The 14,599-nt window shown below is 43.7% G+C and overlaps 1 protein-coding gene across 1 annotated transcript in view; it reads left to right on the plus strand.

The window, feature by feature from the left end:
• Positions 1-29: 29 nt before the first annotated feature.
• CARNMT1 (carnosine N-methyltransferase 1) overlaps positions 30-14,599 on the plus strand; it is a 32,417-nt gene continuing 17,847 nt past the window's right edge. Inside the window, exons 1-10 of the mRNA XM_083576369.1 lie at positions 30-87; positions 1,506-1,572; positions 2,971-3,013; positions 4,189-4,279; positions 5,099-5,147; positions 6,948-7,107; positions 7,186-7,257; positions 9,006-9,112; positions 10,724-10,804; positions 13,041-14,010. Of these exons, the coding sequence (XP_083432495.1) occupies positions 1,524-1,572; positions 2,971-3,013; positions 4,189-4,279; positions 5,099-5,147; positions 6,948-7,107; positions 7,186-7,257; positions 9,006-9,112; positions 10,724-10,804; positions 13,041-14,010 (1,622 nt within the window). The 5' untranslated portion in view covers positions 30-87; positions 1,506-1,523. The remainder of the gene's footprint in view (positions 88-1,505; positions 1,573-2,970; positions 3,014-4,188; positions 4,280-5,098; positions 5,148-6,947; positions 7,108-7,185; positions 7,258-9,005; positions 9,113-10,723; positions 10,805-13,040; positions 14,011-14,599) is intronic.

Here is a 14,599-nt window from a genome sequence, read left to right on the forward strand (position 1 = left end):
CCTTCGAGGGGGCGGGGCATGCGCTGGTTCCTGAGGGGCTCCCCTTCCTCGGGGCGCTGCTCGGCGCGTCCGGCCGCGAGGGCGAAGGTAGGCGCGGACGGGGCTTTGTGGGGCTGCGCGCGCCCGACGCCGCCCGCTTGATGCCCCCAGAGGCTTCTCGTGCCCGGCGCCAAGGAGGAGGTGGCGCCCCGCTCAGCTGCACGGGCGGAAGCCGACTGGCCGGGGGGGAATCGCTCCGCCGCTGCACCGGAGGCAGCAGGCTGGGTCGGGGGGCAAGAGCGGGGGCGCGGGGGGGGGGGGGAGGAGAAATAGCCAGAAGTGCTCCATCAGATACCGCGCATCATCCTTAATCTTTCCAAAAAGTACCTCAATGCCAATTCAGCGCTTCAAGGATTTTATTGACAATTGGAGTCTCAAAGCCCTTGAGAAAAAATGCATGTGAAATCTTTGGAACATGTTGGCTGCTACTGATAGGCTCCCTTAGTCCCACTTAAAACAGTGTCTGCACTTCCTTGTAAGTGTAAAGGCGCATTGCCTGGCATGCCTGGCTCACCTGCTTGGGTAAAAGCTGTTCAGGGCTACTAATCTCAAGGTGCTTGCTAGAAAACAAACTCTATTGCATTTGGTGGGACCAGGACTGGGCTGCCACGATGCCCTAGAAGTGAAAACTGTAATTGTATTGGGATCACTTTTAAATATAGCATGCTGTGGTCATAAAGAGCCAGTGTGGTGTAGTGGTTAGAGTGCTGGACTAGGATCTTGGAGGCCAGGGTTCAAATCCCCACTTGGTCATGAAGCTCACTGAGTGACTTTGGACCAGTCACTGCCTCTTAGCTCAACCTACCTCACAGGGTTGTTGGGGTTATTAAATGAGGGGAAACCCATGTGCCCATGTTGAGTTACTGGGAGAAAAAAGATAATAATAATAATAATAATAATAATACTGCAGTTGGGAACTATTGGCTGCAATCTTACTCTTACAGAAATTGGTGGTAATGGTTTGAGAATACTTCTGGGTCAGGGCAGAACCAAACTGTGTGCCACTGACAATTGGGTAGAATACAACTCGCAGAAACTCTTCTTTCCTATGTAGCATTCCCCTTTGATGTATATTTGTCTTTGTTTTGGACCCATGCTCTGCTGACCTGAAATCTTAACTTGCGTCACTGTCCATACAACAGAGTTCAAAGCCCTTCATCTTTGGATAGCTGGCAAATGCTTTGGCAGCAGCTGCTTCCGAATGGGTGAGAGATTAAGAACAAACAATCCAGCAGCATTAATTTTTGCCCATATTTTTAGGAATAGCTCTCAGCCCATCCTAACTTTCTCACCAGTGAGCCCTGAATTGACTTTAATTAAATTCATCCCGTGGCCACATATACAGCATTGCTTAGTACCGTTTCTGGCTATAGCATGTCAAGCACTGTTTGTCCGTGTGTGCCATATTTTACATATATTCACCTAAACATGGTGCCATTGGGCTTACTGAGCTTTTTGCATTACAGTCGTACCTTGGATCCCGAATGCCTTGTGAGTCGAATGTTTTGGCTCCTGAACGCTGCAAACCCGCAAGTGAGTGTTCTGATTTGCAAACGTTCTTTGGACCCCGAATGTCCGACGCAGCTTCTGATTGGCTGCAGGAACTTCCTACAGCCAATTGGAAGCCGCGCCTTGGTTTCCAAATGTTTTGGAAGTCGAATGGACTTCCGAAACAGATTCCGTTAGACTTCTGAGTTACGACTGTATACATATTTGGGCAATCTACAGTGTTGAGAATTAGAAATCCTAGGATTGCTGATGGGGAAGATCATTTAAATCAGATTTTACACTGTTTACGATCAATCACAGTAGTGAAAAATATTTGTTCACAGATGCCTGAACTATAGTGGAATTTCTATTGCTCAATCTGTCCAAATATTACTAGAACCTTGTAAAACAGCAGGCTTGATACTTGTGGTTCACATGTGGTGGAAATAAAATATATAGCTTTGAAGTTTAGCAGACAAATCTTGATGCAATAAGTTCATTTATCATGAGTCTTGATGCTGCTATGACCTCCCAGAAATTCATGGTTAATGGGAGCAATACTACAGCAAGATATGCGGGGAAGAACAGGATTAGGATCCAGTAGATCTCTGGCAGAGTTTTGCCATCTTAACTTCCCCCTCCTTGTTCCTGCCAGAAATATTTTATTCCACAGGCTAAAACCAGCAACCCTGCAATTAAAAAATACAGGAGATCAGTCTACTTGTAACCATTTTTGAATACTTGTACCCATTTCTTCGTCACTAGATTTTAGCTTGACATAAGGCACTGCATTCTCAAAATAAATTGGTGGCAAAATCATCAAAGAGGTTTGTCACAGCATGCTTGGCTTTCATTGGAATGCCACACTGAGAGATTCCCTAAGGATACAGTTAATGTTGACACTTAGGTGTTCCTACTTGACAGTGTACATAATTAAGGGAAATATGGTGCCAAGTTCCATCTTTCTGTACTTCATACAACATTGCTTGGTGTTTTGATGTTCATGGGTGAGCATGTTGTGCACAGTGAGGTTTGACATCTTTCCCTTTCCTACTACAGGTTAGTTGCCAATTTCCATAGTGTCCAATCTTAACTCAGGAGAGCCAGTTCTTCCTTTCCATTACAAGTCATCAAATGATGTACATCCACCTCCAAACATGAGAGAAAATTTGAAAAAAGCTGCTAATTTGGAAGAAAGGCCTGTTGAACTTTGCTTCCTCTTAGTAGGCATGCGTAAGATTGCACTGAGACTCAAACCCTATGGATTTTGATTTCATTATAATTTGGTTTTGATGTCAAGCAATTTTTAGCTACCTTCCTCACAACTGGCTAGAAGCTTACATGAGACATTTAGTCCAAAATTCCATGGGCTGAACATAGTAGCTCATGGATAATGTGTTATTCGCTCCTACTACAAGGATTCTTTCTCAGTTTGATTTTTAGGTTGTGAAAGAACTGTGGAAATGTTGGTCATTGGACTTGGAGGGTAAGTGAATGGGTAGTTGGTTAAAATCCAGTTTTGCTTTAGATCAAGGATGGGGAACCTGGGACCCTTCTGATGATCATGGAATCACAGAATTGTAGAGTTAGAAGAGATCACAAGGGTCATCTAGTCCAACTCCCTGCAGTGCAGGAATCTTTTTGTCCAACGTGGGACTCGAACCCACAGTCCTCAGGTTACAGTAACAGTCTCATGCTCTGCTAACTGAGCTATGACGCTTGAGTACAACTCCCACCACCCCTGGCATTTGGCCATGTTGGCTGGGGCAGATAGAATCTAGCCTCAAACATTTGGAGGGTCCCATTATTGCCTTAGGTGTTTAGATCTACTCAATAGCTGAGTGGAGTAATTTGCTTTTTGTGTGCTATTACTGCTTTGTGATCACTTTTCAGGACGGTGGGAAAAACATAGTTCTATTACTGCAGGCATGTCCAAAGTCCATTTCGGGGGCCTAATAGTTTACATCCTGGGGTAAAATCCTAACCTCAACAACTTCAATCCTAAAAAAAGCTCAACAATTTCAATGCTAAAAATATGTTAACTTTGGTTGGCCCTTTGGTCAACCCTCATGGCCCTTCACTTCATCAAATCTGGCCCTCTGAAAAAAGTTTGGCTACCACTGCATTACAGTTTTGCTGGTGCTAACCTTGATGGGGGGCGGGGGAAGGAAGAATTGCTACCTGGCACTTCTTGTTCCTGTCTCTTCTGTGCGGGGTGTACAATAGCTAAAATGAGCCTATGACACTCATGCAGTTGAAAATACTTGAATGTTTGCAAAAGGTATAGTAACTGAGGTGGGTGGGTGGGAGGTAACTGATTCTTTTTTCTAGTTTCAAAAGACTTTTGAGTTCTGGGGAAATGACTCCCTGCAAACAGGAATTTTTGAGGGAAGATACTATGATTCCCTGCAACAACTGAGTAGCCATTGTGCATTTATCATGCAAAAGGTAACAAAAAAAGTTGTCTGAGATGATGATAAATGTGCCTTTGGCCATTATAGCATATGCTATATGAAAACATTAAAATAACTAGGTAAATGCATTTGCCAAGTTACAATGTAGATACTGGATTATCAAAATGATGTTATTATGTACGGTATAGTCTGCTACTCTGTAATCTGCTACAGTTCTGCCATTCTTTTCTTCCAATCCCCAATTCAGTATAACAAATGGAGGAAAAACAACTCTGGCAAAAAGGCTTAAGAAACAGCTTCCAAACTGTACTATACTCTCTCAAGATGACTATTTTAAGGTAAACAATTAAAGGGTCTTTATGAGTTAAAGTAGAACATCTCCAGGTTAGAAGCAGAATGCAGTGTGCTTCCAAATGTTCAAGTAAAAGAATGTTATGGGATGAGCTATGGGATGATTCTTGTGTATTCTGAACAGCTTCCTGTATTTTCAACTTGCCATCTTGTATTTGTATTTTTATCACTTCTGTTTTTGATCTTTATCATCCTGGTCCATGCTGATTTTAGATGGATTTAAATAATACTCTACTTTTTAATAACAGGAATGTGCATGCATGCACATTTTCAAAACTTACAGGATTTGGAGTTACAGTGGTACCTCAGGTTAAGTACTTAATTTGTTCCGGAGGCCCGTACTTAACCTGGAGCTGTTCTTAACCTGAAGCACTACTTTAGCTAATGGGGCCTCCTGCTGCTGCCACGCCGCCGGAGCACAATTTCTGTTCTCATCCTGAAGCAAAGTTCTTAACCTGAAGCACTATTTCTGGGTTAGCGGAGTCTGTAACCTGAAGCGTATGTAACCTGAAGCATATGTAACCTGAGGTACCACTGTACTTAGTATAGTATTATCAGGAAGTTTACTGTTTGTTCTGACTTGAAATGTCTTGCTGTGTTCATTTAAAATTCTGAACAGTTCTGGGTGCTGCTGCCTCTCATATTATTTGCTTTCCTATGCAGTGGCCCAATTTCAATTGTGTTGTTGCCATCTACCTCTAAAATTGCTGACTCCAGTACAGCTATGTACAATAAGAAGTCTAAATTCCCTTTCCCCCTTCAAATTGCCTCAACAATGCTAACGATATTGTTGTTGGTTTTTCTAGCCAGAATCTGAAGTGGCTGTAGATGACCAAGGATTTTTGCAGTATGATGGTTAGTAGACTCAATACTTTTTTTAAGTCTGAGTTTTGAAAGCATCAAAGTAAGCAAAATTGTAATATTCGAAGAACCACTCCATTTCCAGCAAACATTTGTCTCTACAAATATTTTTGTACTTTTATTTTTGACTAGATAGTTCTTCTTAAAATAGCAAAAGTGGCATGCTTGATGCCTTCAAAACACACACACACACACACACACACACACACACACACACACATATGGGAATTGGATAAGCAGGAAAGAGTTCCAGTGGTTGAACAACTATGCAGTGAAGTGTTAAATCAAGCTATTGAAAAAGTGGATTTGTGATCCCCCACCCAACTATATATGAAGCAAGCTGCTATGCAGAAGGCAAAAATATCATTTATGCAGCCCAGATGTTGATTCCAGTGGATTGACTTTTTTTATGCTTGTAGTCATAGCTGTCAATGTTTCCCTTTTTAAAAGGGAAATTCCCTTATTCCAAATAGGATTCCTCACAAGAAAAGGGAAAAGTTGACAGCTATGCTTGTAGTATGTCAATAAATGGACAGCAGCGAGGAGTCATTGCTGACAGTAATAGATGGAAGGTTTTAAGTTTGTGAATTCTAAGAACTAGTAAGTGCTTCGCAGCATCTTGGCAAAATCCTGGGATTCTGCAGGAGTGTGACATCTGAATGAAAGGGGTTTCACTTTCAAAATCAAGCAGTTTGGTACTAGCAGGAAAATTCTACTTAACAAGAGACAGCAAAAGGGGATAGGCAGAGTAGATGCATAAGGTATCTTTTTGATGTATCAGTTTTGGGTGAAAATATGTTGTTGCTGTCTCTCAGTGCCTCCTAATTCAACTGCAAAGGCTTGATTGCCTAACTGGATTCTCAGCTCCATTTGAAGTTTAAAAAATATTAAGTTTGGGGATTTCTTCAAGTAGTAGTTTTGCGGAACTAGTCACAAATACATGCAAAGCATTTCCACAAATCAGTAATAGTGAACTCAGCTAAAACTGAGCAGGCATCTGGCTCAGTAACAGTTTAAACTGCACAACTATTTCCATATGATCAGTGCTATCTGGGCAAGATAATAAGTGAATTTTGGAGTTCAGTCAGATGTGATAATAATATAATGCATTTTCTTGTTCAGGCATTGCAAACAGTGACATCTAGTGCATAAAAAAGTTCAAACTGAAGCTTGTTGGCTAACTTCCTCCACCCAGCTATTGCAGAATTAATTGTAACCGGACATCCTGTGTGTTTGTGTGTGGACCATGTTCCTAGCAGCTAACCTTTCTTGCTGAAAAGAAGTGCTGATATTCCACTCCAAATCTATAATTCATTATACAAATTTTTACAAGTACAGTCCACCTATACCAAACCAAAAACCTTGTGTTCTCTTGGTATTGAATGGAAGCTATTTATCTGCCCTCTTTCCCTCCTCTGTTCTTTGTTCAATCACTCCATTTCCCACTCTTTGAATCTTCCTTTCAAAACAACCATGCCTGTTTTGAGAAAACTTCAGAGATTTAGGAACTGGAGCACAATCATTTGATCTCTTTGCTGTTCCTCTATACTCCAAACACTTCTCATTGGCACAGCCCTGGTTTCTCTCTCCAACTATTACCATTCTTGATTAATAACCATAAAATGCTCAAATTTTAGTTTATGCGACCGCTGCCAATACTGACTCCCAATGATAATGAAAACAGCTACATTGTAATGGAATGTTTTCCCATTCTTTTCATTATATACCTCTAGCATTTTATTTTGCAGACTGTAATTGTTGCCTTTAATTTTAAGATAACATTGTCTCTTCTAGTACTTGATGCCCTGCATATGGAAAAAATGGTGGCAGACATACGCTCTTGGATGACAAACCTACAAGACTCTGCATTGACAAGGCCACTGCATGATAATCAAAAGGGAGTAAAAGACACTCATGTCTTGATTGTTGAGGGCTTCCTTCTGTATAACTACAAGTAAGCAAGCTTAGCGTGTTAAAGTAAAAATAATGCATACTGAATAAGCACATCTTACTTGCTTCTTTATTACTGCAGGCCTCTCAGTGATATATGGAATAAAAAATATTTCATAACAATTCCTTATGAAGAATGCAAGAAGAGAAGAAGGTACTGTATTCTGAAAATCTTTGCCCAATATTATACTGTACTCTTTGTTCATAGCTGCATGTTCCCACACCTACATGCTGCAATCTAATAAGGGAACTGCAAAGCAGATAACCAGCTCCATTCCCAGTTTATTTTTTTTAAAATAAACTTGTTCAGTTTTAGAATTACACAATTTGGAACAATGCACTGTAATTTTGAACAATAAAAAATAATGATGATGATGCCTTGCAAAATTCTGGAACTGTATTATATCTCCAGGGAAATCACAGGTTCCAACACCACAAGTTCCTGTAAATCAGAGCCTCAAAATCTGGCAAAGAGACAGGTAAAGGCAGATTCTCTCTGCCCAGTCTGTGCTTTCATGCCACTAGCAAAGTCATTTGGAAATAAGCATGGAGTCAGTGCAACAAACTTGGCAACTTAAATGCTTTTAACTTTGTACTGACTCGTGGTCTAAGAGAATGCTATGGTTTTTTTTTTTTAAAAAAAATTACATTTATATCCCACCTTTTTTCCAAGGAGTGCAACATGGTGTATACACTTCTCCCCCTTTGAGATATGCATCCGGGTGTTTAAAGCCCTCTAATTGTTATCTATATCATTTGAACAATTTTGATCTCTGTGTATTTTTAGCTATATGGAAACCACTAGTGCTGGTGTGCTAGCAAGTGGTGCCTTACTTGACACCAGAGGCCTTCGTTTCAAGCAGGCAAACTTTCTTTTTCTATATATTAAGACTTGTATATGTTGTTACAAATAAAGCCAACATTGTTGCAGTACACAAACTGAAGGAAGAGCACGCTGCTCTTCTGCCCTGTACTGTACTGGGCACTGCAATAAGCGAGTTTTGTTTTGCTTTGTAATGATTAGGTCTTTTCTCCAGGTTATAAATGTATGCCTTAATAATTTAGACTTTGGGTTTTCATTGAAAGAGCCCGACACAGTATGCTTACTCCAGCAAGGCTTCTTTGAATTCAGTGGGGCTTAGCCCAAAGTAGATCTATACAGAACTGTAGCCTTGCGTTTCAATTTTTAAAACCATAGGTACATTGAGTCATAAGTCATAAAAGAAAGCAGTAGCGCTCATTTAAAATAATCATTTTCTAGATTAGGCTGTAAGCCCAATTTAATAGCACATTCTGCCTCACAATGTACAAAAATGTTTCTAAAAAACCAACTTGCAATTAAAGCTTTTGGAGGATGCTTCGTGTCCCTGAATATATTAGGAAAATAGTAATCTGCCTTATACTGACTGAGTCAGACCATTGGTCTGTCTAGCTGACTGACAGCCGCTCTCCAGGGTTTCAGGTGGGGGAAATTCTCAGCTCTACTTGGAGGTGTCAGGGATTAAACCCAAGAACTTTTACATTCAAAGCAGGTGCTACACCACTGCGATACATCAGGACATGTATTAGTCTACCAGGACACAGGCTCGCCAAGGCTTTACTAAGGGTCTGAGGTCCTGTCCACTACACCTGAGGAGGAGGAGGCGGCTGTCACAAAATCAAAATCTGTGTTAGCAAAGTGGGTTAGAGGAATTTGCACCAAGTCTTTGGTATTGGACACTTTGAGTGTTTTCGTGAGTTTGAAGAAACTACTGAAGAAACATTTTATTACGAAGTTACCATGTTAACTAAAGATATAAATATTCTGTCAGCAGTAGATCAGTCCACTAGAGGCTTTTGATATTTTTGGATATAAATTCTTGTTAAGCAAGATGTTTGAGTAAAGCTTCTGTTCTTATATAGCACACGGATTTATAACCCACCAGACCCACCTGGATACTTCGATGGACATGTATGGCCAATGTATCTGAAACATAAGAGAGAGATGGAAGAAAACGAAACTGGCATCGGTATGGCAAACACATTTATATATAATATATACAGTGGTACCTCTGGATGTGAACAGGATCTGTTCCGGAGCCCCGTTCACATCCTGAGCAGAATGCAACCCACGTCTGCGCGGGTCACGATTCGCCGCTTCTGCGCATGCCGTCATTTTGAGCGTCTGCACATGCGGCGAAACCCGGAAGTAATGTGTTCCGTTACTTCCGGGTCGCCGCGAAGCACAACCCGAAAACGCTCAACATGAAGCAACTTCAACCCGAGGTATGACTGTACATGTAGCTCATACATGTAGCTCATTCAAGTAGAGAATGCTTGCAAAAGTAGTGATATTACCTAGTTCAGGTTCAAAGGACTGGCTTTGTTGGTAGGGGTGGATTTTGAACTTTCAAATTTCAGCAGTGCCCTGTGCAAGGCCAAAATTTGGTGCCTCCCCACCTCATGCATTCTGTTTTGCTCAATTCACGACAGGCTCCCCTACCCCTTATTCATGATCAACGTGTGTGACTATGTATAAGCATGACACCGGGAAATAAATAAATAGATTCAAACCAGGAAATGGCATGCGAGAGCTGGAGAGTCCTCATGACTCATGAGGAGACCCTCCCCAGAGCCCGAAGAGGACTTCAGTGAGGGCGGAGGAAGCCCCAAAGAGACTGGAGGTGCAGTGGGACTTTGTTTAGGCTGCTCAGCCTCCCCACCTAGAGACTTACACATTTCTGCACAGCCTCCAGCCGGCCCCAGAGCTTCTAGTTGAAGAGTTGTGTGGAGAACGTGAGAGTTGGAAAGGAGGGAAAAAACAGGTCTTTTTTGACAGTGCTCCCTACTTACAGAATTTTCGCATACGTGAGTGGGGGCTTAGAACGTAACCCCTGCTTAAGGGGGGGTATCTGTCATAGTTATGATGCCCTGTAGCACCCCCTAGGCTCAGTGCCCAGTGAGGCAAAACTGGTTGCACTGCCCTAAATCCACATCTTTTGTCAGAACGCTTCAGCATCTGTCTTGTCGTAAATGTGGATGGGAAAGTGTGGGTATCTGAAGATGGATATTTCAAAAACAAAATAAAATTCTCTGTTAAATTCTCTGCTAAGCATGTGTACTCAGAGGTAAGTTCAGTTGAGTTCACTGGTAATTACTCCCTGGTAATGCATAAGATAGGAACTTTAGGCACCCTTTGCACTGTTAGTGTAGAAGAAGAGGAGTTTGGATTTGATATCCCGCCTTTCACTCCCTTTAAGGAGTCTCAAAGCGGCTAACATTCTCCTTTCCCTTCCTCCCCCACAACAAACGCTCTGCGAGGTGAGTGGGGCTGAGAGACTTCAGAGAAGTGTGACTAGCCCAAGGTCACCCAGCAGCTGCATGTGGAGGAGCGGAGACGCGAACCCGGTTCCCCAGATTACGAGACTACCGCTCTTAACCACTACACCACACTGGCTCTCAATATACATATACATAGTATATATGTTTGTCTGCAGCTTTTTAAAAATTCACCTAAAAAAAGTCAGTACATAAAGCTTACGTGGGTTGTGAATGCAATGTGGGTTGCACTGGAAGGTAGCCTATTGAAACTTTCTGGCTGAACTGAAGATGTTTTGACTACTTCGCTGCTCCTCTTGCAGTTTATCTGGATGGAACTCAATCACAGGAAGACCTTTATTCAAGGCTATACAATGATATAGCACAAGAACTGGAAAAGTCAAGTAAGTAGCTAGTGGAAAGTTGGTCTAAGAGTATTAGACTATGTACCTGCTCCTTCAGAGGGAGTACAACTAATTCACAGAAATAGAAACCTCCAAGCCAGGAGGGATTCAATCTAACTTAATTTGATGATATAACCTTTTTGTGATTCTGTCCAACTTGACATCTAAAAAATCTATAAAAACTAATGAGTGATTATAAAGAAGCTATAGCCCAGTGTTTGTGAATGTGTGTGTTTTTTTCTCTTCCAACCTTTCAGATGACCGTGGTGCTATTGTGCATGTATAAAGCCTTGGCCTCGATGAGAGCAATAACAAACCTCATACATGAATATTTTAATACGTTCTGGCTAAAACAATGTTTTAAGAAGCTAACTGAAGCCCTTCCAAAGCAGCACTGAACCGAGAGCGTATGTGACATTCTCATGGATATGCTTTCCAGCTAGTTTATTTGGAGTTACTGTTCTCTTGCAATGGTGCCATCCATTTGGAATCAAAACCCTAAAACTTTCAGAGTGTACTAAGAATGTTTGGACAGAAGAGAAATTATGTATCTTCTCATAGATGCTTTCCTCCAGGTGCTCAACAGTCTCTCCTCCTTACTTAATGCAACAGTGAACCTAGACACATCCACTGTCCTTTTCCTCCAACGTAACAAAGAGGGGCAAACTTTCTATTACCCTACCTGCACCTCAAGGGACGCGGGTGGCGCTGTGGGTAAAACCTCAGCGCCTAGGACTTGCCGATCGTCAGGTCGGCAGTTCGAATCCCCACGACGGGGTGCGCTCCCGTTGCTCGGTCCCAGCGCCTGCCAACCTAGCAGTTCGAAAGCACCCCCGGGTGCAAGTAGATAAATAGGGACCGCTTACTAGCGGGAAGGTAAACGGCGTTTCCGTGTGCTGTGCTGACTCGCCAGATGCAGCTTGTCACGCTGGCCATGTGACCTGGAAGTGTCTTCGGACAGCGCTGGCCCCCGGCCTCTTCAAGCGAGATGAGCGCACAACCCTAGAGTCGGACACGACTGGCCCATACGGGCAGGGGTACCTTTACCTTTATCTTTACCTGCACCTCAGTGTTTTCCACTTTACTCTCCTGAATGCATCCTTTGTGATACATCTGTTCCTCCAATGTGAATGGCATTGCAAGCAAGGTACCCTTCAGTGGAGCATCAGGATACTTTTGTAAGGCTTGGTAACTTAAATATATTTTAGATATCTAAAATCTGCTTGCAGGAAGCTAATTTTTTTATTACAAAGCAATCTTGTTTAATAAAAATATATCAATTCTGAATTACAGGCAAGTTGTCATGATACATAACCTTTTTGATTTTATTAAAAGGGGGAAACAATTACAGTAGAATGTAGTAAACTCTTTTTAGCACTGTCATATACTCTGCAACCTAGAAGACCATTGATAAGGGGTAAGAGAAATGACAATTATCTTCTCCGCAAGGCTGCCTAAAATCATACATAGTTTATAACTATGGGAGTCTATGGAAGAGACCAAGTCAAGTACATTACAAAAAAATCAAGAGAAACAACCACCAGTCTTCATATACTTGTTTCTTAAATTGGTAGTGGCTAAAATATGCTCCGATGGAAATAGGGCTGATCATTTAATGATTGATTCCCCATCCCCTTGAATTCTGAATAGAGGCCAATAGGTATTTACTGATAGGTTCCACAAGGTTCAGCCCCAAGTCTACAAAATGTGTTTTGCAATAGATAATTATTTTTTCTTTTACAAGTCCCGATTGTATTTTGTAGTATAGTAAGAATATATTTTTTTTAAAAAAAACGTAATACACAGATTGGTGGTTCGTATATGGTAGGATCAGCATTCTAGTGGCAGAGTAATGGAGTCTGTTACAGCCATAATACATTCTGTTCCCTCTTCCTATATGTACATAGTGGGATGCTGTTGTCATTATGAAAAATTTAGGTATCTCGCATTAAAATAACAAGGACTGCAGCAGCTGTAGCTAGATAGATATTTTATTTATTTCATAAAATTTATACACTGCTTGATTGTAGAAAAAACCAAGTGGATACTATTAAATACATATATACACACCAATTAACTTTCTCAGCTTTAGATGAAGGAAAATATAATAATAATAATAATAATAATAATAATAATAATAATAATAATAATTTATACCCCGCCCTCCCCACCCAAGGCCGGGTTCAGAGCGGCTTACAAGCAATAATAAAAACAAATATATCATAATTTTCCCCAGAGGCCTATAATGCTTCTGTATCCAAAGGAGCTTTTGGACTCCATCCATTCGCATGCCATTTACTTGCTCGTGGACTTACCACGGGCGCGCTTTTGGCCGCAGAGAAAACGCTGCACCGAGTCTTCAGTCTGGCCAGCCGGGCTCTCACGAGGAGGCCCCGGCGCAACCGCAGAGACCTTCGCGTTCCGCGGGGTGGGGTTTCAGGGCCGCGTCCCCCCCCCCCCCGGGCTTCTCCCTCGCCCGGCCCCTTCCGCGGGGCCTCGATCTCTGCGGCGGGATGCCCAGGTTTGCGTGCAGCCGAATGGCGGGCCCGCCAGGGAGGGAGCCGGGCCAGCCTCGTTCGCGGCGCCCGCTTCGCCTCAGCATCGCTCTCCGCGGATGCTCTCGGCGCCCTGAGGGAGCCGCTCCACTCCTCGACTCGCGAGCGGGCTGGGCGGCTCGCATCTTCCCGCGAGAATTCGTTGGTGCGAAGGGAGGGAGCCTGGCGGCGCCACGCGGCTGCGCAGTCTCGCTCTCTTGTTTGGCGGAGCTCTTTCTGCGCGTGCGCGCGCGGCCTGAGGCGGGAGGAGGAGCCGGCGCCGCCGTGCGGGCGAGAGGCGGGCGGGGGCGAGGCTGGCGGCGGGCGCTCCCCTATGAAGCAGGAAGCGCGCGCCAGGAGCGTCAGCCGTTGGGCGTCGGGAGGAAGAGGGATGTCCGCCGCCGCCGCCGCCGCCGCGTGCGCTCTGTCCCGGAAGAGGCAGCTGCCGCCGGCGGGGAAGGCGATGCGCAGGGGGGGCCGGCGGAGCGGGCCCGGCGGAGAGGCCGAGGAGGCGGAAAGGGACGGGGAAGCGGCGCTCGGCGGCGAGGGGCAGCAGGCTCCGCCGCCCCAGACACAGCCGGCGGCCGAGGGCGGAAAGGAGGCGGCGGCGGAGGAGGAGGAGTTGGAGAGGGAGCACTTCCGCAGAATCATCAACGCCTTCCGTTACTACGGGTAACCGGCTCCCCCCCCCCCCGGCTGGGCCTCTGGCTCTCGAGTAGCCCCCCCCCCCGCCCCGAGATCCACTGGCTGCCCAATAAGCGCGCCAGAGGGCGGTGGCGCCGCCATCCCATAGTACCAGGGGGATTGCTCCTCCCAAGGAACCCGAGAGCTACTTCAGGATGGAGGAGCAGCAGAGAACTTGCAGCAGCTTCTCCAAACTAAAGTTGCCAGAAGCGTTTGAGGGGAAGTCGTGATGCTTAACCCGGGATAAAAGGGGAACAGGGTAAATAAAGCAGTTAGTTCTGGATATTAGAGGCAGATTGGCAAGCACCCTTGTAAGATAATAGGAATGTAATTCAGCACAGCTAATTAACAATAGGATCAAAATATCTCCAACAGAGGCACTTGCGATTTGACTTGTGCACCAAAAAGCTTGAAACCTTGAATTAAAGTACCTGCCTTATTGTTTGTGCCATGCTAACAGTAAATACTTGTGTGGGACTGCTTGTTTCAACTTTAGACATCAGACTTCGAGGTTGCATCCAGACAAAAATAAGTGTAGCTTTTCCAAAGCTTGCTACATAAACACCTAATAGAATTC

Source organism: Podarcis filfolensis (genome assembly GCF_964270895.1).
Source record: "Podarcis filfolensis genome assembly, chromosome: 11".
NCBI classification, from domain to species: Eukaryota; Metazoa; Chordata; class Lepidosauria; order Squamata; family Lacertidae; genus Podarcis; species Podarcis filfolensis.